At 38.2% G+C, this 24,613-nt stretch overlaps 1 protein-coding gene across 1 annotated transcript in view; it reads left to right on the plus strand.

The window, feature by feature from the left end:
- ACSF3 (acyl-CoA synthetase family member 3) overlaps positions 1 to 24,613 on the plus strand; it is a 268,701-nt gene that overhangs the window by 34,169 nt on the left and 209,919 nt on the right. The window contains 1 exon segment of the mRNA XM_043981199.1: positions 2,415 to 2,521. Within this exon segment, the coding sequence (XP_043837134.1) occupies positions 2,415 to 2,521 (107 nt within the window).

The following is a 24,613-nucleotide window of genomic DNA, read 5'->3' on the forward strand; positions in this document are numbered from 1 at the left end:
ATCGGGTCAATGGTGTGCACCCCACTAACCTTCTAGGTTAGATAATCCATAATTCCCATAGGGGAGTGGAAAGTGAATTAGTTCTAAAGTCGAAGGGCCTGGATTTGCATCCTCCTACTTGTGAAATTTCCTACCTGTACAACTTCCTGGTGCTCAGTCTCTTCATCTGTGGAATGAAGGGATTGGACAAGATGATTTCTTAAGATCCTTCCAGGCCTAGGTCTGTAATCCTGTGCACTCAGGGCCCATGATGTCGGAATGCTTCTCTGGAACCTCTCCATCACTCAAAATTTAATTTGTATTTCAGGAACTTTAAAGATATGTTCTATAGTGTGGGCTATATTTCACAGCTTCTCTCCAGAATAGACTAGAGGAGATTGAAAGAACATAGATTTTGAGCTAAAAGGGAGCAGAGGCCACCTAATTCGGTCCTTTCATCTTACATGGTAGGAAACTAAGATCAAAAAAGTAACCCGCCCACCCCTCAACCCCCAACCCCATGTCCCATCAAACAGGAAGTAAGTTGCCATGGTGGGATTAGTGAATTGGTACTTTAAGTTAGTGGGCCTGAATTAAGGTAAACACCTGGATGATAGAAAAAACAGTATTTTTATTTCCTTAATGATGAGCCCTTTAGCAATGACTGGCTTTCAAATGTATTTTTTCTTTTGGTTTTCTTGAGTTGAACGTAGTGGCCATAAGTACTGTGTCAACGTCTGCTACTTAAAAATAAAGTTTTAAGAGCAGCCTGTACCCCTATACCAGCAGATATCAGGCTGATCATATCCACCTGCTGCAGTCACAGCAGAAATGAAATTCATTCTGGCACCATCACTTTGTAAACAAGATGGAACCAAGGTGAAACATTCTTGAGGTCTATTTTCAGTATGGATGTGGTTGAAGGTTGGGTGTGGTTATCAGGCAAGTTGGGTGTCTTTCCAGTCATTTAGAAACCATCCTTTTTTGTTTGGAGGGTAGCATTATTAGCAAGTGATGTGTATTTGTCTAACTTTATTGGCGTATTTGTGCATCTCTAATTTAGTTCGCTTTCATTGGGCCCTCCTGAGATGAATGGCTGGCACCTTAAACAAAGAGTGAACTTTGAGGGCTTAGTTCACTCTCCCACCCCATTGTACTCTGCTGAGTAGAACATAAGCTGTTTTGTTGTTGTCCTTGGGTTTCCAGTGTCTAGTACATGTGACTTGCACCTAGTTCATTGATTCAGTTTGTAGAATCAGTTTACTCTGACCAAATTTTTTTTTTTAAATTAGGTTTAAGCTAAAACAAGGTAGAATTTAACATAAAGAAGAGTTAGAGGTTTGTTTTTTTTTTTTTAACTGTTTTAAGACTTTTACTTAAGTAGGTGGACAGCTAGATGTCAAAGTGGATAGAGCACTGACCCTGGAGTCAGAAAGACCTGAGTTCAAATCTGGCCTGAGACACTTGACACTTACTAGCTGTGTCACCCCAAGCAAGTCACTTAACCCTGACTGTCTCAAACATTTGGGACCATCTCCAGTCATCCTGATGTATATCTTGCCACTGGACCCAGATGGCTCTGGAGGAGAGAGTGAGGCTGGTGGTGACTTTGCACAGCCCTCTCTCACTTAAATCCAATTCACTGCAAGTCATGACATCACTTCCCGATGTCATGGTCCTCTTCAAGAACTAAAGACAAACAACTTCCTGGGGAAGAATAGACAGTCACCTGACTGTTGGTTTAGGTATTTACTGAGAAGCACCATAACAAAGCAAATAGACTCCTGGACTTTGAATCAGGAAGTGCTGAGATTGAAACTCTCCTCATTAATGTATTGGTTGTAGGACCTATATCAGCCTCAGTTTCTTCCCCTTTAAAGTGGGGATAACAGTACCTTCCTTACAGGGTTGTTCCTGTGATCTAATGAGATAACATAGTGTGCCTTTTATAACCTTAAAGTGCTATATGACTGTAAGCTGTTATTATGATATATTTTCCTGAGACTCTTCGGTAATTCCTTTTAGTTCTGTGTCCAAGGAATGAATGAGGTTTCCACTCTCAAAGAACTTAAAGGCTAGTTCCAATAGGCAGTTGGTTCACCCAGAACAAGGAGAGACCATAAAGTTAAAAATAGGAATTGCGCTCCTTCACATGTGAAAATGATGTTATTAAACACCCACTCTCTTGCCCAGTTCCTTTACTGACCAAATGTTCCCATTTGTTAGAACAACTGTTCCAGCAATGGGACTTACACCCTTGAAGTGAGAAAAACCAACTAAACATGTCATCTTTGATGACAGTTTGATGTTAATTCTTTGATGTGTCTGCGATCTTGCTGATGCTGATGCTCCCTCCAACAGTGCAGATTACAGCACATCCTCGCCTTCTCATCACGTCCATCTCTGCCCCTTGTTCTCCTGTAAATCCTCCCCAGGGAGTCCATCAACATGCTCCTGGAACACAGGCGGTCCTTCAGCTATCCTTTGCTCTTGCTACTACGTGACGAGCTCACCTTCTCTTCTGATGTACGCCTCTCTGATGGTAGCTTTTTTTACTCCTTCGTGCAATGTTGCAGCCCATTAAAGCCCACTGTGCACTAGTCCATTGCCCTTTGGATGGCTCCCAATTTTAATTCTTTGGAGAGCATAGTATTCCATGATCCTTAGCCATAGAGCATCACCCGAAGAATATTGATGTTGAAAGATGAGCTTTCAATTTCAGGGAGAAGCTCAGAGTCATGAAATCTCCCCAAGCCAATCCAGCCTGCTCTCCTGCTTTTTGCTTTTGAGTTCATTATCTATTTGCTGTGGCTCCCAAGATAGGTGTTCTCATGGATGAACACGGTATCATGGTCTAACATTGAGTAGTCGTCATCCACTTGGTTTTTATTGTGTAAACAGTTAAGCCAAAATTTTTTTGAGCAATTGTGTCCCGCAGTTAGAGAGCTCTATTCCTGTGAGGCTTGGTGCAGTCATTACAATATCAAGTAGTTTATTGTAAAGATGTGATTTGCTGTGTTGGTAAAAACTTGTCTGTTCACTTGAAATATCATATCTTCATCAAGGATTTCCTCCATGGTGTGTCAATTATTCTCATCAAGATTTTATAGAAATGGAAAGTAATTATATGTGTTGGTATTTACTGATGTATTTACTCAGTTGCCTTTTTGGATAGTAATAAGGACTGTTGGTTTGGTGTTTTTTTTTTTTTACAAGAAATTCGATAGCCTGCCCTCTTAGAGATCTTGAGGATTGAACTCTCAGACCCCTCAAAATTGCATACTCCATAGACTTCCTCTGTGTATACTTAGTCTAGTCCATCTGTCCTTTCTGCCTTTGTTTTCTTTAGTTCCATTTCTGCTTCCTCATGTAACACATCTGGGACTCTGAGTCCAAATGTGGTATTCCTTGGCTTCTCCCCAGTTTCATCCTTAAATGCCCTCAGATTGATACGACTTAGTTGGGTATCTTGCCAAGTTTTCTTTAAACCTTTATTTTCTTCACTGCTTGCTGTTTTATAAGATAATATTGCTCACAATCTTCCACCATCTTCTTTGTAAGATCTTACAAATGAGTTTATAAAAGAAACTGATTTTTCTCTTGGTTGCCATCTCTCTCTACATAGCAAGTTCAGGTTCTTGCTGGCCAAGGCATTTACGAAGTATTTTTGGTCTTACTGTAGCAATTGAACTAAACTTCCTTAGGAAATAGAATGATTCCATTGACACAATATTTTTTTTTTCATTCCACATATTTTGGCATCAATAGCTTATTTAAATAGGTCAGATTAAAATTGCCTCAATTATACGCATATCTCATTTTAATTCTTTTTTTAAAAATTGATTTTAGTAAAATAAACATTTATTAAGCACCTACTGTGTCCTAGGCACTGTGCTAAGTGCTGGGGATATAAATATGAAAAAAAGAATGACAGTCTCTGAGGGGGGGTGGTTGAGGTCCCCCACTAATATTGTCTTGCTATTTCTTCCTGTAACTCACTTAACTTCTCTAAGAATTTAGACGCTGTACCACTTGGTGAATATATGTTTAGTATTGATATTACTCCATTGTCTATGGTATCTTTTAGCAAGATGTAGATTCCTTATCTCTTTTAATTAGGTCTATTTTTGCTTTTGCTTTGTCTGGGATAAGAATTGCTACCCCTGCTTTTTTGACTTCTGTCAAAGTGTAATATATTGTGCTCCAGCCTTTTACCTTTACTCTGTGTATATCTCTTTGCTTCAAATGTGTTTCTTGTAAACAACATATTGTAGGATTCTGGTTTTTAATCCATTCTGATATCCACTTCCATTTAATGGGAGAGTTCATCCCATTCACATTCATAGTTATGATTATTGTATATTTCCCTGTATTCTATTTTTCCCTGTGAGAAAATAATTATTAATAAAGGATTTCTTCAGGGGACTCAGGGACCCAGTTTTAGCCTCCTCCCCCCCAACCCCCACCTTTGGAAGGTTCAATTCAGGAAACTTTAGCTAATCTCTTTCAGGGCTTAATCCTGTTCCCCAGAGTATAATAGAGAATAGACTCTTTTGACTAGCTCAGATTATATCACACCTATCTGAATGCTCTTTTGCCTCTTAGGGGGTCTCCCCCATTAGGCCCTGCTGTCATCAAGGTACAGCTCATTTTAATATGGACCACCCCTAAAGTCTTGCCAACCAATGAAATTGAATGATACTAGCCAATTAACTTTGATCAGTGTGAGTGACACGCCTCTATCAAAAGAAGATAAAAGGAAAGAACACTGAGGCTCCTGGCCAGCAACAACTTGCAACACACTTGGTCTGGACCAGCTGTCAGTTGGTGAGTGCTCTCCTCTTAGGACAGGGTAGGCTGTTAGGACATGTGCTCTCTCTTAGAAATACGGCTTGTGTTAAGTGCCATGTGGTCAATACTTTAATAATATGTAATGTTAATTAATAATAAATGCTTACTGCAAAAAATGGTGCAACAGTCATTATTATATAAATAGCCATTAATATATACATAGCAATATTTTAGAAAACCCAGCCTAGCCCCCCAATAATTTACCAAACACAATTAGCCAAGCCACAAAATAAAGTTGTCAACCACATAATTTAAATAACACATCCCCTTGTTTATACTTTTCTCTTTCTTTCCACCCTGTCCCTCCTCATCAGTGTTTTGTTTCTGGCCACAACCTTCCTCAGTCTATCCTCCCTTCTATCAGCCTCACCTCCCTTTTGCCCTTTCCCCTTTCAACTCTTAGTTTTGTCCTCCTTCTATCAGCATCGCACCTTTTTCTTTCTCCTTTCCCCTTTTACTTCCCTATAGGGTAAGATAAAATTCTATACCCAGTTGAGTGTATATGTTATTCCGTCTTTGAGCCAAATCAGATGAAAGTAAGGTCTAAACAATGCTCACTCCTCCCTTCTTTCCCTCTATTGTAGTATTGGGTCTTTTATGCCTCTTCATGTGATGTGATTTATTCTTCCTTCCCTTTCCTCTTCTCTCAGTATAATCCTTTTGGTTACTCCTTAAGGTGTTTTTTGTTTTTTTTTTTTAATATCACATCAGAATGAACTTATACCCACATCTTTTGTCTGTGTGTACTCCTCCTATCTGCCTTAATAAAAATACAGTTCTCAAAAGTTACAAGTATCTTCTTCCTGTGAAGTAATGCAAACATTTTAACCTTATTAAATAAGATGCTTTGTTCCCCACCCCCCCCCATTTTACCATTTCATGCTTCTCTTGAGTCTTGTATTTGTAGATTGAATTTTCTGTTCAGTTCTGGGCTTTTCATTAGGAAAGTTTTGCAGTTCCCTATTTTATTGAAAGCCCATCTTTTCCCTTGAAAGATTATGCTTAATTTTACCGGGTAGTACATTCTTGGTTGTAATCTCAGTTCCTTTGCCCTCCAGAATATCATATTCCAAGCCCTCTAATCCTTTAATGTTGAAACTACCAGGTCCTGTGTAATCCTTATTGTTGTTCCTTGATAATTAAATTGTTTCTATCTGTCTGCTTGCTGTATTTTCTCCTTTACTTGATAATGCTGGAATTTAGTTACGATATTCCTTGGAGTTTTCCTTTTGGGATCTCTTTCAGGAGGTGATCAGTGGATTTATTCAATGACTACTTTTCCCTCTGGTTGTAAGACATTGGAGCAGTTCTTCTTGATAATGTCATCATGTATGCTATCTAGGCTCTTTTTTTTTTTATCATGGGATAGTCCAGTTATTCTTAGATTGTCCCTCCTGGATATATTTTCTAGGTCTGTTATTTTTCTGAAGAGCTATTTTATATTTTCTTCTATTTTTATATTCTTTTGATTCTGCTTTACTTCTTCCTGTTGTCTCATTGAGTCATTAGCTTCCATCTGCCCAATTCTCATTCTTAAGGAATTATTTTCCCCAGTCAGCTTTTTTTTTTTTTTTTTAAGTAAAGCAATTGGGGTTAAGTGACTTGCCAGGGTCACACAGCTAGTAAGTGTGAAGTGTCTGAGGCCGGATTTGAACTCAGGTACTCCTGACTCCAGGGCCAGTGCTCTATCCACCGTGCCACCTAGCTGCGCGCCCCCCCCCCCCAGTCAGCTTTTGTACCTCCTTTTCCATTTGGCCAATTGCATTTTTTAACGAGTTGTTTACCTCAGTCAATTTTTGTCCTTTCCCAAGCTACTGGCTCTCTCTTGCATAACTCTCATTTCTTTTCCCAGTTGTTCTTCTACCTCTCTTTTTTAGTTTAAAAAATCCTTTTTGAGCCCTTGCAAGAGGGCTTTTTGGTCTTGAGACCAATTCTTCCCCTTTAATGCTTCACATGTAGGAGTTTTGACGTTGTTGTCCTCCTCTGAGTTTATGTTTTGATCCTTTGATCCTCCCTGTCACCGTAGTAATTTTCTGTGGTGAAGGTTCTTTTCTCTTTCTTCATATTTTAGCCTCTTTGTGACTTTTTTTTTTCTTTTGTGACTTTTAAAGTTGAGTTCTGACCCTAGGGTACAGTGTGCACCATCCTAACCTTCTTTTGCTTGGGCCAGGGGCCCAGTCACTGACTTTCTGCTCCAAGGCCAATGGTATTTGCAGCTTGCTCAATGCACTGGAGTGGCCCAGCCTAGTGGGCCTGTTGGGTAGCAGATACCCCATCTGGCAGATTGTCTTCTGCACTGGGACAGGGGACTGCTAGGACTAAGGGTCCTTTACTGCTTATCTGTGCAGTGATTAAGAGCCTTTTGCTGGCTTGCCCAGACACCTTCTGCACTGAGCAGTGCTCCCCTTTTACCTAGATAAGACAGACCTTTCCTGAAGATCTAGGTTATCTTAAGTCAGAAAATTATTTCACTCCATCTTTTTGCAGGTTTTGAAGCCCCAGAATCTGTTGAGAGGCTTAATTTTACATTGTTTCTGAGGGAAATTTGGGAGAGCTCAGGTGGCTTCCTGGTTTCAGTTCGCCATCTTAACTCCACCTCTAGAACCTTCAGCATACTTTTCAGCATCCTCCTTTACCATCATAGTGCCTAGCACAGTGCCTGGCACCTAGTACGAGCTTAGTAAATACTTCTCGGCTCCCCTTTGCCAGTGATTGCTTTGAAGTCACTAAGTATCAAAATAAGGGTGTTTTTTTTTTTCTGATGATCTTACCAAGTTCCTTAGAAAATCTCTACCTCTTCATTCTGTGCAAAAATAATCTGCATCTGCTTCCTGGTGGCCTTTTTGTTTATGCCTATGAGTACTGTGGGATCAGCCAGGTGGTACTGCAGTGGAGAGAGAGAGCACCAGGCCTGGAGTCAGGAAAATTCATCTTTTCGAGTTCAAATCTGGCCTCAGGCTCTGACTGGCTGTGTGACCCTGGGTAAGTCACTAAACCTTGTTTGCTTCAGTTTCCTCATCTATCAAATGAGCTAGAGAAGGAAAGGGCAATCCACTCCAATACCTCTGCCAAGAAAACCCCAAAGGGGGTCATGAAGAATTGGACACAACGGAAAGGACAAAACAAACAACAATGTGAGCACCGCAAATGAGGTGATCGAGAAACCGTATTTCTTTTTCTTTTTTTTTTTTTTTGCGGGGCAATGGGGGGTTAAGTGACTTGCCCAGGGTCACACAGCTAGTAAGTGTCTGAGGTCGGATTTGAACTCAGGTACTCCTGAATCCAGGGCCGGTGCTTTATCCACTGCGCCACCTAGCCGCCCCTGAGAAACCGTATTTCTTAGGATTTTTCAAGAACCACCCAATTCTACTTGCTTCTTTTTCTTTCTTTTTTTGCCCTTCCAAAGAGAATCTTTGAGCCACGCTTCTGCCATTTAGTTGCAGTTTCCTTTTGTCTTCTGCTTTTGGTTTTCATGATAATACCAGTATTGACGCCATCCTGTTCTTCTAGTAGGACATCAGTTTGTTGGCCATTGGATGAAGGCCTCACATTTTGCACGCCCACTCTTAATTTAACGTTCATGGGCAACCTAAAGCTGGGTGAGTCATCATCCTCGTCCTCCCTTTCTGCAGTTTGTCCCCATTGCTGTGGAAGTGGGTGGGGGCTGCCCAGGACGGAGTGCTCTTGATGTGTCTTTCCTTTATGGCTTGCCACGGTCAGATAATTCACTACGTCCAGTGGTAAGCCTCTCTGTGCTTAGTTCCGCTGGTCATGAGACTATTGCCTAGAACGTATCTGATGCCTTTCCAGTATGGTAGAATCTGTGAGAAGTCACGCTTTCCTGGCAGATGGAGTTGGAGTTCTGAAGGAAGCCAGGGACTGTCTGAATCAGAGGTGATGAAGGAGAAATTTATGGTACAGACATAGGAAGGAGGCAGCTTGATGGCTCAGTGGATAGAGCTCTGGGCCTGGAGTCAGGAAGACCTGAGTTCAAATCCAGCCTCAGACACTTACTGGGAGCCTCAACAAGTCATGAACCTTGGTCTGCCTCAGGCTCACAGGGTTGTTGTGAGGATCAAATGAGATAACATATATAAGCACTTTATATACTTAAAGTGCCATATAAATGCTATTATTATTATTAACTAATCTTTTTGTGTTGGCATTGACTCTGACATTAAAATATTTTTTAAAATATATTTTTATCTATAGCTTTTTGTTTTTCCATGGTCTTCCTTTTAGCATATATTGCCCCCAACCAGTGAGCTGCCCTTTATTTCAGGGAACAAAAAAAAGGGGGTGGGGGAAACAGTTTAGCAAAACCTTCCATCACATAGGAGTCTAAACCTATAGCTGGAAGGGACTTTAAAGAGCATCAAGAGCAATCTCCTTGTTATATAGATGAGGAAACTGATTCACAGAGAGGCTGAGTATTTTTCCTGGGGTCACTCAGCTAGTGAGTGTATGAGGCAGGTCTTGCTGATTGGGATTTCAGTACCTAGAGTTTAGCACGGTGCTCGGTACAGAGGAAGCTTAACCTGGCTATCCCACGTATCATATTGCTTGTTTATGAACCACATTTGGCACTTCAGGGTTTCATGTATGCGATATTTCATACCCTTAGTCCCCCACCTCTGCAGTGATCAGATTGAGGTTCATGTTCACCATGCTTCTTCAGGGCCATTCTTGGTCATTAAAAGTCTTTAGTGTTCAGGTTCATTGTTTTCGTCCTTTCTATTTACATGGTTATTGTGATTGTGCCTGTGGTTTTCTTGGTTCTGCCGCATTCAGGCTCTCTCATTTTGTATGTCTTCCCACATTTCTTTGAATTCTTCATATTCATTGTTTTTTATGATGCAAAATATTCACATCCCACACATTTTATTTAGCTATATCCCAAGCAGTGGTTATTTTCCAGGTTTTTAGTACCACAAAAAGTGCTGCTATTAACATCTTGCTATATATTCAACATCTCTTTATCTTTGATCTACTTGGGACATATGTCTTGCAGTAGGATCTCTGTGTCAGAGGGTATAGACATTTTGCTCAGACCCCTCCTCCCCCACCAAATTGCTTTCCAGAATGATTAGGCCGATGCACAGTTCTACCAACAGTATGACATTGGAAATTGGTTAATGTGTGAGGATGTCTCTAAAAGGCATTTAGTGATTTTTTTTCCTTCACTTGCCACTGAACACTTAAATTGCATAATTGAGAGGAATTTAATAACTGTCTACAAATATTTAGTGCATTGTTGGTGCTTGGATATTAAATACTAATTAAGACCAGAGAAGAATTATTTATGGTGGTTGAAACCGGAATGCAAGGAGAAAAATCAAAGGGAAAAAAGTCATGAAGGGCACTTAGCCAGCAGAGAGATCTGCTTTCTGCCTAGTTGGTCCCATGGGAATATAGGAACTGGGTTAGCAGTACTTGGGGCTAGAGTCTGTGTTGTTCAGTCACTTGAAATTGGGAAGATAAAGGTGGAAGGTGGGACATATTTGATGGCTTAACTATAAAGTAAATGTTTCATGAGTCCCCTTTGGTATAATGGTATTGGAACCATTCTTGCTTTCTCTATAATAGCTGCATTTACTTGTGAATTGAGAACAATTCCCATGTGGGCGATGGAGGTGTAAAGGAAAATGTCTTAAGGAAGTAAAGTAGGTGAGGTATATTTATGAAACTTTTTAATTCTTTGGGAGAAAATAATGCAGGTATTTTGTGTGTGGTGATTGTTTTGTGTGTTTTTTTCTAAACCAGCCATTTCAATATGATTGTTTTACATGATATCTTTTTATGAGATTAGTTAAATATCATTTGGATATCACTTAAACTGTAGAGTCAACAGTTGAGTTCTTTATGTTCAATTTTCTAATGGATAATGACAGGATTTCCAGGTTGTTAGGGGAATAATAATTGATTTATAGTGTTGCAAAATTGCAGGGTCTTTGAGTTAGAAGGGACCTTAGAGAACATCTATTTCAATCTCTACCTCAGTGGGAATCATCTTTGATGCCCCTGAAAATTAGTCATTTAGTCTCCACTTGAAAATCTCCAGTTTTGGGGACCTCATTCCCTTAATGTGTGACTTAGCAGTGTGACAATGAGCTAGACACTTCTCTTTTCCGGCCTTTATTTTCCTCTTCTATAAAACGATAATGGTGATACTTAAGCTGTCTACAACATAAAGCTGTTGTGAGGAGTTTTGTAAAACTTAAGAGTGTTACATCATGGGAATTATTAGTATTCTTAGGAAAACCATTCCACTTTGGGGTACCTCTAATTGTTAGTTTTTCCTTATATTGGAATGTATGGAATTCATCATTCTTGTGTGTGTGTGTGTGTGTGTGTGTGTGTGTGTGTGTGTGTGTGCGTGCGTAAATGTTTCTTTTGTACCACTGGTAAAGAACAGTTTGGAATGAGGAAGGGACTTCTTGATTCTCCAGTCTCCAATCACCTTCCTGGGTTCTCTTTTCTGGATATGTTCTGGTTTGTCAATGCCCTCCCTTTTTTTTTTTTTTTTTTTTTTTTTTGCAGGGCAATGAGGGTTAAGTGACTTGCTCAGGGTCGCACAGCTAGTAAGTGTCAAGTGTCTGAGACCAGATTTGAACTCAGGTCCTCCTGAATCCAGGGCCGGTGCTTTATCCACTGTGCCATCTAGCTGCCCCACCCTGATGTCCTTCTAAAATATGGAGCCCAGAATCTAGCACAATATTCCAAATAAGCAGGACTCTTATCACCCTCATTTTAGATACTTTGCCTCTTTTATTGCAGCCTAAAATTGAATTAGCTTTTTTTGCATAATGTGGCACAGTGACTTAGCCAGAAAAGACACTTAATAAATGATGTTGTTTCATTGAATTACATGTTAAATGGTTGACTCATCTTGATTTTTGCAGTCTTGTGAACCATTGACTAACCATGCTTCCTATACTTCTGTAGTTGATTTTGGAAAGTAACTATAGGACTTTATTATGCTCATTCCTGTTAAATTTCATCTCATGTTTTGTCGAGATCTTTTTAGTTACTGTCTTTAATTAAGCCTGTCATCTGAAAACTTGGGAAGTCGTGTTCCTTTTTTTCTGAGCATTTGATAAAAATGCTAACCACAGAAGAACTAAGGACAGACCCAGAATGATAGAACCACTGAAACCCAGAATTGAGTCTTCAGAATTCATTTTATCCAACCAATACCCAAACAAGCATGCATTCTATGATATCCCTACCCTACTTCTTTACCTCCCTCCCTTCCTCCCCCCTCTTTCTCTCTCTCTTTCTTTCTCCCTCTCTCTCCACGTACCCCTAACCACTCCCCTCTCTTATTTTAAAACTGTATTTTTTTGATGAATAAAAATAAGTTTTTTCTTTCTGCCCACCTAACTTGGGAAAAAGAAAAACAAAGCTTTTGTAACAAATATGCAAAAGCCAAGAAAAACAAATCTTCATGTTGACCATGTCCAAAAAAAAAAAAAGTCTATTACCTCTTGTCAGGAGTTGAGTAATATGCTTCATTCCACTTCCTTGGAATGGCAGTTGATCTTTGAGTTGACCAGAGTTCTTATGCATTTCAAAGTTGTTTGTCTTTACAGGTTTGTTGTTTTATAAATTGTTTTCCTGGTTCTACTCACTTCATACTGCATCCATTCCTACAAGGCCTTCCCAGGTTTTTCCAAAAAACATCTTCTTCATTATTTCTTATGGCATACTAGTATTCTATTACATTAATGTGCCATAATTTAAATTTTTTTAATAAGCAGAAATCTGTTTTTTTCCTTTCTCTTGCATCCTATCCCCACTGAGGAAAAAACAGAAAAAACAAAACCTTGTTAAAAAAAATCATACCCACATCCAGCCAACAAAATAAATTCCCACATTGGCCACATCCAAAAATAAAAAGTTTTAATTCTTTAACCTTATTTCATTACCTCTTGTCAGGAGGTGGGCAACACGCTTATTCCAGTCCCATGGAATCATATTTGAGTTCTTAAGTTTTTCAAGGTTGTTTTTTCAATATTGTTGTTATTATATTAATTGTTCTCTCGGTTCTGCTAACTTCGCTCTGCACCTGTCTACAAGTCTTCCCAGGGGTTTTTTGTTGTTGTTGTTTGTTTTGAGGCAATTGGGCTTAAGTGACTTGCCCAGGGTCACACAGCTAGTAAGTGTCAAGTGTCTGAGGTCAGATTTGAACTCAAGTCCTCCTGAATCCAGGGCCAGTGCTTTATCCACTGCGCCACCTAGCTGCCCCCATCTTCCCAGGTTTTGATGAGATCATCTCCGTCATTTCTTATAGCAAAATAGAATTTCATTAGATTCATATACCATATTTGTTCAGTCATCCCCCAATTTGTCACCCCCACTTTAGTTTCCAATACTTTGCTACCACAAAAAGAGCTGCTATAAATATGTTTGTACATATAGGACCTTTTCCTCTTTCTTTAATCTCTTTGTTATAAAGACCTTGGAGTGGTATTATTGGGTCAAAGGGGTTTTTGTGGTATTATTGTGTCAAAGTTGCTTTCTAGAATGGCTGTACCAGTTCACAGCTCCACCAACAGTGTCTTAATGCATTTTTCTTCCCACAGATTCCCTAACATTTGTCCTTTGCATTTGGGGGGGTCAGATACGTGTAAAGTAGAACCTCAGAGTTACTTTAATTTGCATTTCTTTAATTACTAGGGATTTGGAGCCTTTTTATATGGTTATACATATACATAGAAACACATAGATAACTTGTATTTCTTTTTTTTTCTTGTATTTCTCTTGATTCATATCCTTTGACCATTTATCAATTAGAGAATGACTTGTATTCTTATAAATTTGATTCAGTGTCTATCTTGAAATTAAAATCTTTATCAGAAAAACTTACTATAATCAACTTTTGTTGACTTTCTAGGGTTCTCTAAGTATCATATAATCAGTAAAAGTTACAGTTTTACTTTCCCTTGGCTTGTGTTTATTCCCATAATTTCTTTTTCTTGTCATACTGCTATAGCTAGAATTTCTAGCACTATATCAAATAGTAGTGTTGAAAATGGACATCACTGTTTTGCCCCTGATCTTATTGGAAAGGTCTCTAATTTTTCTCCATTATATATGACAGGTAGGTGGCACAGTAGATAGAGTGCTGGACCTGAACTCAGGAAGATTCATATTCCTATATTTGATTTGGCCTCAAATACTTACGAGCTGTGTGACCCTGGGCAAGTCACTTAGCCTTGTTTGCCTTAGTTTCCTCATCTGTAAAATGAGCTAGAGAAGGAAATGGCAAATCTCTCCAGTGTCTTTGCCAAAAAAACCCCAACCAAATGGACATGACTCAATAACGATGACAAATATATAATAAAGCTACCTCTTGGTTTTAGATACATTCTATTTATATTAAGGAAAGGTCCATTTATTCTTTTTTTTTCTTTCTTTCTTTTTTTTTGTGAGGCAATTGGGGTTAAGTGACTTGCCCAGGGTCACACAGCTAGTAAGTGTTAAGTGTCTGAGGCTCGATTTGAACTCAAGTACTCCTGACTCCAGGGCCGGTGCTCTATCTACTGCGCCACCTAGCTGCCCCAAGGTCCATTTATTCTTATATTTTCTAGTGCTTTTAACAAGAATGAATGTTAAGGGAATGGGGTTTCAAAAACTTTCTATATCTATTGTTCTAATAATATTATTTTTGATGTTATTATTATGGTCCTAATGTTGAACCAATCCTGCATTTCTGTGTAAACCCAGCCTCTTCATGATATATACTTCTCTGTATGATATGTTACTGTAGCCTTTTTGCTATTATTTTATTTATAGTTGTTGCATCAGTGTTTCTTAGGGATATTGATCTATAGTTTTCTTTCTCTCTTTTGACACCTCCTGGCTTTAGGTATCAAGATCATATTTGTATCACAGAAGGATTTTGGTAGGATTCTTTCCTTTTTATTTTTTCAAACCATTTAGGTCATCATTAATTGTTTTTTGAACATCTGATAGAATTTGCTTGTAAATCTATCTGGTACCACTAGGTACTACTAGAGTTTGTTTTTCCTTTGTGAGCTCATTTATATCTTCGTACATTTATTTTTCTGGATTATTCAAATTATCTTTTTATTCTGGGCATTATTTGTTTTGTACATTTTACTCCTTTTGTAGACATTCATCCATTAAAATTGCATCTTCTATAGGAATCCTTTCTAACTCCTCTTAATTCTGGTGCCTTCCCTTTCTTAATAATTCCCCATGTATTCTATATCTATATATATTATTTTGCACATCTTTGCTTGCTTGTTGTTTCCCCAATTAGATTGTGAGCTCCTTAAGGGAAAGGACTGTCTTTTGCCTCTTTTTGTATTCCCATTGATTGGCATAGTGCTTAGCACATAGTAGATGCTTAATAAATGTTTATTGACTGACTAAATCCATTTCATTTAAGTGGCATATAATTGAGAAAATAGTTTCTAATTATTTCTTTATTTGTTGTGAATTGTTTTTTATATCGCTAATTTGGCTTTCTCTTTAAAAAAATTTAGCATTAATTCATTTATTATTATTCTACACTGCACCCTCCCCCCATGCAAGCTCTTAGTTTATTTATTAATTCAGTGGTATATTTGTTTACAAGTCTGATTTTTAATTTTTAGGATTTCCCTTTTGTTGTTTAATGGGACTTTAAAAATTTTTGGTTTTGTAGTTTTATTAGTTATATGCCTAATTCATTTATCTGGGTTTTTCATTCCTTTATTTTATTGATGAAAATGTCTAGAGATACATTTTCCCCTAAAGACTACTTTGGCTACATACATATTCCACAATTTAGTATGACATTCTGTTGTCATTATTTGATTAGATTAGCTGTTGTTTCTGTAGTTTGTTCTTTGACGCACCAATTGTTTAAAAGTAAATGAATTATTCTTTAACTAAATTTTGGTTCTTTATTCAGTGGCCTTTTATTAAATATAATTTTATTGAATTATAAGTAATTTTTTAAATACTTTTGCTTTCCTGTATTTTTTGGGAGGCTTTTATGGTTATTATAAAAATGCCTTGCATAGGTGGAAAATATGTATACTCTTTTTTATTTCCATTCAATAATTACAAAGAGCTATCATTTATAACTTTAAAAATATATATTTAAGTCCTTAATTTCTTTCTTCCACACTATTAGAGTTTTAGTATTTATTTCTCCTTATAACACCTTTTGCTTTTCCTTTAGGAATTTAGGTGCTATGCCTTTTGGTGCATATCTACTAAGTATTCATATTAATTCTTTGTATTTGCATTAACAGACCTTTCAAGAAAATGTAGTTTCCTTCTTTATCTTTTAATCAAGTCTATTTTTGCAGTCAGTGAGACAGAGCGATCCCTATTCTATCCACAGCATCTGGCCTGTCCCTCTTGCATTGGTGATTGTTGCTTGCACCAGTCCATAGCTACAGGCCCCACTTGAGTCTGAGGGGAAAAGCATCTTCCCAGCTAGGTTGCATCCCCCCAGACCTCTTCCTGTCTCCATATTCTAACCTTGACTGGAAAAATGACTGATTTTTCCTTGGACTTTTTGATTATGACTTGGTCTGGTTCTCTCTGTATGACTTTGTTGGGAAAGTTTTGGGGGAGAGCTTGGATGTGTTTCTTCCTACTTACACCATCTTTGCTGCTCTCTTTTCTATTCTTTTTGAAACTCTCTAGAGGAAGTTGCCTGAGTCAGTTCATTCTCAATCACTTTTGGGCAACTCTTCCTATTAATTTTTCCTTTGTTACTTGTTCTTGTTGTTGAGTAGTTTTTCAGACATGTCCAACTCTTAATTATCCCATTTGGCGTTTTTCTTGGCAGAGACACTGGAATAATTTGCCATTTCCTTCTACAGGTCATTCTACAAACAAGGAAACTGAGGCAAACAGGGTTAAGTGACTTGCCCAAAGTCACAGAACCAGTAAATGTCTGAGGCCAGATTTGAACTCAGAAAGATGAGTCTTCCTGACTCCATGCCCAGAACTCCCTCCATTGTTCATCTAGTTTGACCCCAAATCCACTTCTCTGCAACTACTACCTTTCTTCTTATTCCTAGAACAATCCTTCCAGGTTAAAATCAATCCATTAATTCCTGCTCTTTTGGTCAGGATATGCAATTTGTTCTAAATTCTCCTAAGTATACCTTATCGATATTGCCATGTATAAGGACTTCTTTAAAAACCTTATCAGTTGCCTTCCTGAAATCCAAGTGTGCTATGTCCACAGCATTCTGCTAATCTGTCAATCTGAACAAAGTGTCTTTGTTGCCATCATCTGCCTCACCATCGTCATTCCTGTCATTGTGAGAGGTCATGTGGTATAGCATATAGAGAACCAGCCTCAGAGGCAGGAAGCCCTGGGTTCAGGTCCTGCCCCCATCCCACTCTGGCTATGTGACCAAGTCATTTAGGCTTTTCCACATTTCAGGTGACTCTATAAGTTGTAGAGAAGGCGTTGGTTGAAGGAGTTCCCTTATCTCTCTCCTCTTAATAATAGTAATGATAATGATGATAATGATTACAGAGTCTCAGAATTGTAAGGGACCCCAGATGGCAAGAATCCTGTCTTCAACATTACTGACAAATGGCGATCCTGCCTTTGTTCAGACCTCCAATGGAGGCCGCCATTCCTGATTTTCATAACTCTCGTTGGTTATTCCCTTTGATTTCTTTTAATCGACTTAACAATCATCAAACACAAAATTCCAGGAATGTCTATGAAATCATGACTTCCTCTCATATACATTTTTTTTTAAGTTTATGTAAATTTAACAAGGTAGTAACAATCGCCCTGTGTTTGTGTTGCCCTTTTAGTAGAAGAAAGCTTCTTTTTGAAATTTTCTTTCTCTCTCTCTCCGTGTTTTTTGTGTTTTATTGTTGCTCTCTTCTTTGGCAGCTCTAATTAGTAGGAAGTTTTCCCTGACACCAAGCCTAATTTGTTCTTTTCAATTGCAACCTCTCACTTCTCCTTCTGCTCTCTGGGGCCAAACAGACCGAGTTGAATTTCTTTCCCACTAATACTTAATATCAACTGCATACACTTATCTAGCTATTAAAGATTTACAAACCTCTTTCTTCCTCACCACCCTGTGAGGTAGGTAGTGGAAGTGTTTATCCCCATTCTACAAATATGTACTTAGTCTCTAAGAGGTAAATTGACTTGTCCATGCTCATGCAGCTAGTAAGTGCCGAACCTGGAACACTAATACGTCTGCTATTTTGCCTTGTCTGGTCTCTAAATTAATATCTGACACTCAAACTTTGCTGTCAATGAGTCTGTCCCTTTTCCTATGGCACCACATTCTATCTCTGCAGAGAAGAGTTGTCCAGGTGTATATTTGAAAGTGGTTGCTTCCTATTAAGTTTTGGCTTCATTCCTCCAGCTTAGTATTTGCTTTATCTTACCCTGTGCAAACTCAGATCTTAGCTGTCAACACAAAACCATGCCAGCTATGATATTTTTCAAGTGATTTTTGCTGTCTCCACTCAGGACAGAGTGGGGACTGTGGAATTCATGCCATTTGTTCTTAGTGAGTTTGGGATATGAATCTGCATTTCATACCCTTCTGGGGGTAGTGCTTTAATTTACTCTTGAGGTATGAATGTTATTTATGAAATGCCTGATCATTTATAATATCACTTTTAAGAGTTCTTTATTATCACTTAATTTCCCATCATAGCTACTTTGACATTATTGATGTCATCTTAATCTTTTCTTTTTTTAAATGGGGGAAATTTAACTAGGAGAGTTTTACTCTCAAGATTTGCTAGGAGTCACAAAGGAAGTCAGTGCTAAGAGCCTAGAAAAATAGAAAAATACAAGATCAGAAGTGAAAGGTGGTCAGCTGGTCTGCCCTTCTCATTTATTGGATTTACCAGGAAACATGCAGATGTGTATTTAAGATTCTAAATGTGGATTCTAATCTGTTCCCCCCAGTTTGGGGGAACTGACTAAAAATCACTGATAAAACGAGTTTAGGTTTTTAGGGTTTATTGGAAAATAGAAAGAAAAAGATTGAGAACAGAATTCTAACAGCCTGGCAGTCCTATCTTTCCTCAAATTTCCTGTGAAGTCCTCTGCCGCCACCACCATCAAGTCAGGAAGCCCAAAAGCCCCAGGGCTCTCTGCGCAGGCTCCCTTTCCTCCTTCCTGTCTCCTCCCAGACCATAGGAGGCTCCTCCAGTTGATTGGCTGGTAGACTTGATAGACAGCACCCATGAGCAAACGTCATTTCCTGACGCCAAGGAAAAGCCACAATGCCTCTGAGGCATTTTCCTCATGGTGGAGCTTTCCCACAGCAAGTTTCCAGTAGGTGGCGTCATTCCAATCATTACACAGGTCACATAATCAGTTAGTGCCAGACCTGGAATTAAAACACAGCTCTCTCTGAGTTGAAGGCCAATCAGATCATAGATTTAGAATTTAAAAGACTTAGAGATGATCAAACTCAAAGCCCTCATTTTACAGATGAGGAAACTGAGACTCAGAGAGAGCCCTTCCTTCCACCTCTAGACTGATGCTCTCAAATAAACTGCTCAAGACAACTTAGAGTTCCAGTTCATTTCTGGCCAGTTAGCTCATCTCAGCTTCTGTGTCAATAGGATTAAACAATGGCATCATACCTTCTTCTGGTGATGGTCCGGATGCTGCCATGGGTATACACCAAACCAATTCTCTGAAGTCTTTTAAGTGCATTGACCAGGTCATGTTGAAACTCCTTGTTCTAGTTAATCTGGAAGGATTCCATAGTGAAAAGAAAATAATGTCATTTGGGGAGTCTCTGAGTTGTGACATTGCAGCCAACACCTGCTCTTTGTGCCTCACAGGGAAAAATGGGAATAATCTGATAGGATTTCATTCCACTGTATAGACAGTCTGTTTGAATAGTGAGCTGCCTGCCAGGAATACTGGGCCTTTTTAGTTTGACTCTGGGAAGTGGAGTTTCTTCCAATTAACACCCTTGTTAACATCTCTCTTTCTCTTTCATCAGCAGGAATCTGTCCTTGAAGCCATAACCTAGAAAGACTGTAGTAGGTCCCTTTTCTATTTGCAGGCTCGCTTTGTTTTCATATTTCTCTCCAGCCTGTAAAGCAAATACCAAAGGATTTGTAGAATTTGTTAGGCATGAGAATGGAAAGCATGTTAAGCGATCATGGTTTAGTTTTCACTATTATTTTCTGTCCCACGTTTTATTGCTTTCTTGTCTTCTTTCTGAAGTCTATCCCAGATGTTTCCTTATAACATGGAGATTTTTCTTTGCTGTTAAAAAAAATAATTCAAGGGGTGTATGAAAAGTATCAATGCATTTTGGAACTTGATTTTAATGGGGCAAAACAGATATGTTAATGTGACTTTTAAAAAAACATTATAGTATTTTTTTTTCCTTCCAATAAACCATTACTCTGTAAACCTCAAACATAATTTGGTTTTGGTGTGTCAGAATCTCACTTATTTAAATGTTGGCTATTTCAGTAACTATATACTTGGTAGTAGAGCCTGGCGAGATAATGTGACTTTAGCTGTAAGAATTAAGAATCCCATATAATGTTCAAAACAGCATTGTTGAAGCTAGAAATAGGATTTGCATAAGTGTACTTATGTACACTTGCCAAAATTCTGCCTTAGAAGTGATCTGCAGTGCCTTTGGGGAAAGGGAAGAACAGAGCATCTAGGCTCTTCTCCCAACCTCTCTAGGAGGCTGGAGGTAGCAGTTGCCCCTGGTTAGGTCAGAGATGGGAATCCCTTTTCTACCAAGGCCCACTGACCCAGAGAAAAAATTCAGGAGAAGGCTATAGATAAGTAAAAAGCAATGCAATTTACTTAGTGGGGTGGGTAAGGGCTTTAGATAGAGAAATAAATAGAATTGGTTCTACTTACTAGCTTTAAAAATTAAGAAAAGGGGGCAGCTAGGTGGCGCAGTGGATAGAGCACTGCCCTGGAGTCAGGAGAACCTGAGCCTCAGACACTTAACACTTACTAGCTGTGTGACCCTGGGCAAGTCACTTAACCCCAATTGCCTCAGCAAAAAAAAAAGAAAAGAAAAGAAAAGAAAAAGAACATAACACTGTTCAGCATCTTCATGGCAAGCAGGAATACATGTACTTCAGTTCTGTGCTATGAGGAGATAAATAAGGAAAGAAAAACAAAAGTGCTGGAAAAGAAATAGAAGGAAAAAAGCACAGCAAGGAGATACCAGACATCAGAGATGTTGCCACAGAGTATGAGAAAGTCCCATGTAGAGAAAGTGAGAGATGGGCATAGTGAGAAGACAAGGAGGTGAGGTAAGAGTGAAGGTAAATTGCTTAAGTGACATCTTGTTCTTGGATGTGGGGAGTAGAATAAGTTATCATGCATTATCATTGTCCTTCGGATTGTGCAGAGCTCTCTAGCATCCCCAGCCTTTTATTTATTTATTTTTAAAATTATATCTTATTTTTATTGATGCTCTTTGCTTTGATCTCATTCATTTCCAAATAGATCCCTCCCCTATCCTATCCAGCCAGTTGAAAAATATAAAAGAAAGAGGGGGAAAAACAGATTCAATAATATTTAACCAACATATCCACCAGTTCTAACAATATAGGCGGTATTTCACACCCATGGTCCTCCATCACTTCAGTGAAAGTGAGAAAGGTACCTCCTCTCAACTTCAGGCCAAGCTTGGTCAGTATAATTACCCAGTGTCAGTTTTATATTTTGTTCTTTTTGCATTGTTTTAGTTGTTGTTTACATTGTTTTCCTGTTCTGCTTACTTCAGCCTGTATCTTTTCTTTGTAGTCTCCATTTTTATGAGTGTAGCAATATCTATTATTTTCTTGTACCACAAGTTTGTTCATCCACTCCCCAATTGATTGAGTCATACTTTTGTTTCCAGTTCTTTGCTACCATGTAAAGTTCTTAAGTCCTATTGATATTTTAGTATATATAGTATTGTCTTTCTGTTTTGTTTAAATTTTATTTATTTATTTATTTTTTTTAGTTCTCAACTTTTGTTTATACATGCTTTACAATTTCAGATTTTTCTCCCTCCCACCCCTCCCTCCCCCCTCCCCCCTCCCCTAGACAGCGGGTAATCTGATATAGGTTATATCTATATATCTCTATACATATACATATATATATATATATATATATATATACACACACACACACATATATATACACATAATAACATTAATCCTATTTCTGCATTAATCCTGTTACAAGAGAAAGAATCAGAGCAGTGATGCAAAACCTCAAAATAGAAAGAAAAAAAAAAAACCAACAGCACCCAAAACAAAAGAAATAGTATGGTTCAATCAGCATCTATACTCCACAGTTCTTTCTTTCTTTTTTTTCTTGGATTTGAGATCCTCTTCTATCATGAGTTCCCTGGAACTCTTCTGTACCATTGCATTGGTGAGAAGAATATAGTCCATCACAGTAGGTCAACACTCAATGTTGATGATACTGTGTACAATGTTCTTCTGGTTCTGCTCATCTCACTCATCATCAGCTCACGTAAGACCCTCCAGGTTTCTCTGAACTCTTCCTGCTCATCATTTCTTACAGCACAATAGTATTCCATTGTATGCAGATACCACAACTTGTCCAGCCATTCCCCAATTGATGGGCACCCCCTCAACTTCCAATTCTTGCTACCACGTAAAGAGCAGCTATAAATATTTTTGTACATGTGGGTCCCTTTCCCCCTTCCATGATTTCTTTGGGCAAAAGACCTAAAAGTTGGTATTGCTTGGGTCAAAGGGTATGCACAGCTTTATCGCCCTTTGGGCATAATGCCAAATTGCTCTCCAGAATGGGTTGGAGTCAGCGCACAGCTCCACCTACAATGCATTAGTGTTCCAATTTTGCCCACTGCCTCTCCAACATTTATGTAGCTTCCTTTTTTGTCATTTTAGCCAATCTGATAGGTGTCAGGTGTACCTCAGAGTTGTTTTAGTTTGCATCTCTCTAATGCTTAGAGATTTAGAGCATTTTTCATATGGGAAAAGATAGCTTTGGTTTCTTCATCAGAAAACTGCCTGTTCATATCCTTTGACCAGTTCTCAATTGGGGAATGACGTGATTCTTATAAATTTGATTTAATTCCCTATATATTTTAGAGATGAGGGCCTTTATCAGAAGCACGTGGTCTCAAAATTGTTTCCCAGCGGTCGCCTCCCTTCCAATTTGGATGCATTGCTTCTGTTTGTACAAAAATTTTTTAATTTAATATAATCATAATCATCCATTTTGTATTTTATAATATACTCTATCTCTTGTTTGTCAAAAACTGTTTTCCTTTCCAAAGATCTGATAGGTACACTATTCCTTTCTCTCCCTAATTTTACCTAGGTATCACCTCTTATGTCTAAATCATGGATCCATTTTGACCTTATTTTAGTAGTAAGGTGTAAGATTGTTGGTCTATGCCTAATTTCTGCCATACTATCTTCCATTTTCCCAGCAGTTTTTGTCAAATACTGAGTTCCTATTCCAGAAGCTGGAGTCTTTGGTTTATCAAACAGCTACATTACTAGTGTCATTTTACTACTGCATTCCTGAGCCTAGCCTATTCCATTGATCTACCACTCTATTTTTTAGCCAGTACCAGATATTTTGATGACTGCCGCTTTATAGTAAAGCTCCAGGTTTGGTACCGCTAACCCACCTTCCTGTGAATTTTTTTTCATTATTTCCCTGATATTCTTGATTTTTTTGTTTTCCAGATGAATTTTGGTTATTATTTTTCTAGCTATATAAAATAATTTTTAGGTAGTCTGATTGGTATGGCACTGAATAATTAAATTAATTTAGGCAGTATTGTCATTTTTACTATATTAGCTCTGCCTATCCATGAGCAATTGATATCTTTCCAAGTATTTAGATCTGATTTGATTTGTGTGAAGAGGTTTGTAGTTGTGTTCAAGAGTTCCTGGGTTGTCTTGGCAAGTAGATTCCCAAGTATTTATATTATCTACCGTTACTTTAAATGGAATTTCTCTTTCTATCGCTTGCTGCTGGACTTTGTTGGTCATTGTAGAGAAATGCTGAGTGATTTATGTGGAGTTTATTTTATATCCTGCTACTTTGCTAAAGTTGTTTAATTTTGTTTCAAGTAATTTTTGACTTGATTCTCGAGGATTCCTTAAGTATACCATCATATCATCGTGCAAAGAGTGATAGTTTTTGTTTCCTCCTTGCCTGTTCTAATTCCTTTAATTCCCTTCTCTTCTCTGATTGCTAAAGCGAACATTCTAGGACAATATTAAATAATAGGGGTGATAATGGACATCCCGGTTTCACCCCTGATCTATTGGGAAGGCCTCTAATTTATCTCCATTGCATATAATACTTGCTGATGGCTTTAGGTAGATACTGTTTTATTATTCCTAGAGGAAAGCTCCCCCTATTCCTAAACTCTCTAGTGTTTTATAGGAATGGTGCTTGTACTTTGTCTAAAGCTTTCTCTGCATCTATTGAAATTAATCATATGTTTTTGGTTGGTTTTCTTATTGATGTGGTTGATTAGGTTAATAGTTTTCCTAATTTGAACAGCCCTGCATTCCTGGTATAAATCCCACCTGGTCATAGTGTATTATCCTGGTGATCACTTGCTGTAATCTCCTTGCTAATATCTTATTTAAGATTTAGCATCAATATTCATTAGGGAGAGTTGGTCTATAATTTTCTTTCTCTGTTTTTTGCTTTGCCTGGTTTTGGTATCACCACCAATATTTGTGTCATAAAACGAATTTGGTATAACTCCGTCTTCACCTAGTTTTTCCAAATAATTTGTATATTTTG

Source organism: Dromiciops gliroides, chromosome 2 (assembly GCF_019393635.1).
Source record: "Dromiciops gliroides isolate mDroGli1 chromosome 2, mDroGli1.pri, whole genome shotgun sequence".
In the NCBI taxonomy this organism is placed as follows: Eukaryota; Metazoa; Chordata; class Mammalia; order Microbiotheria; family Microbiotheriidae; genus Dromiciops; species Dromiciops gliroides.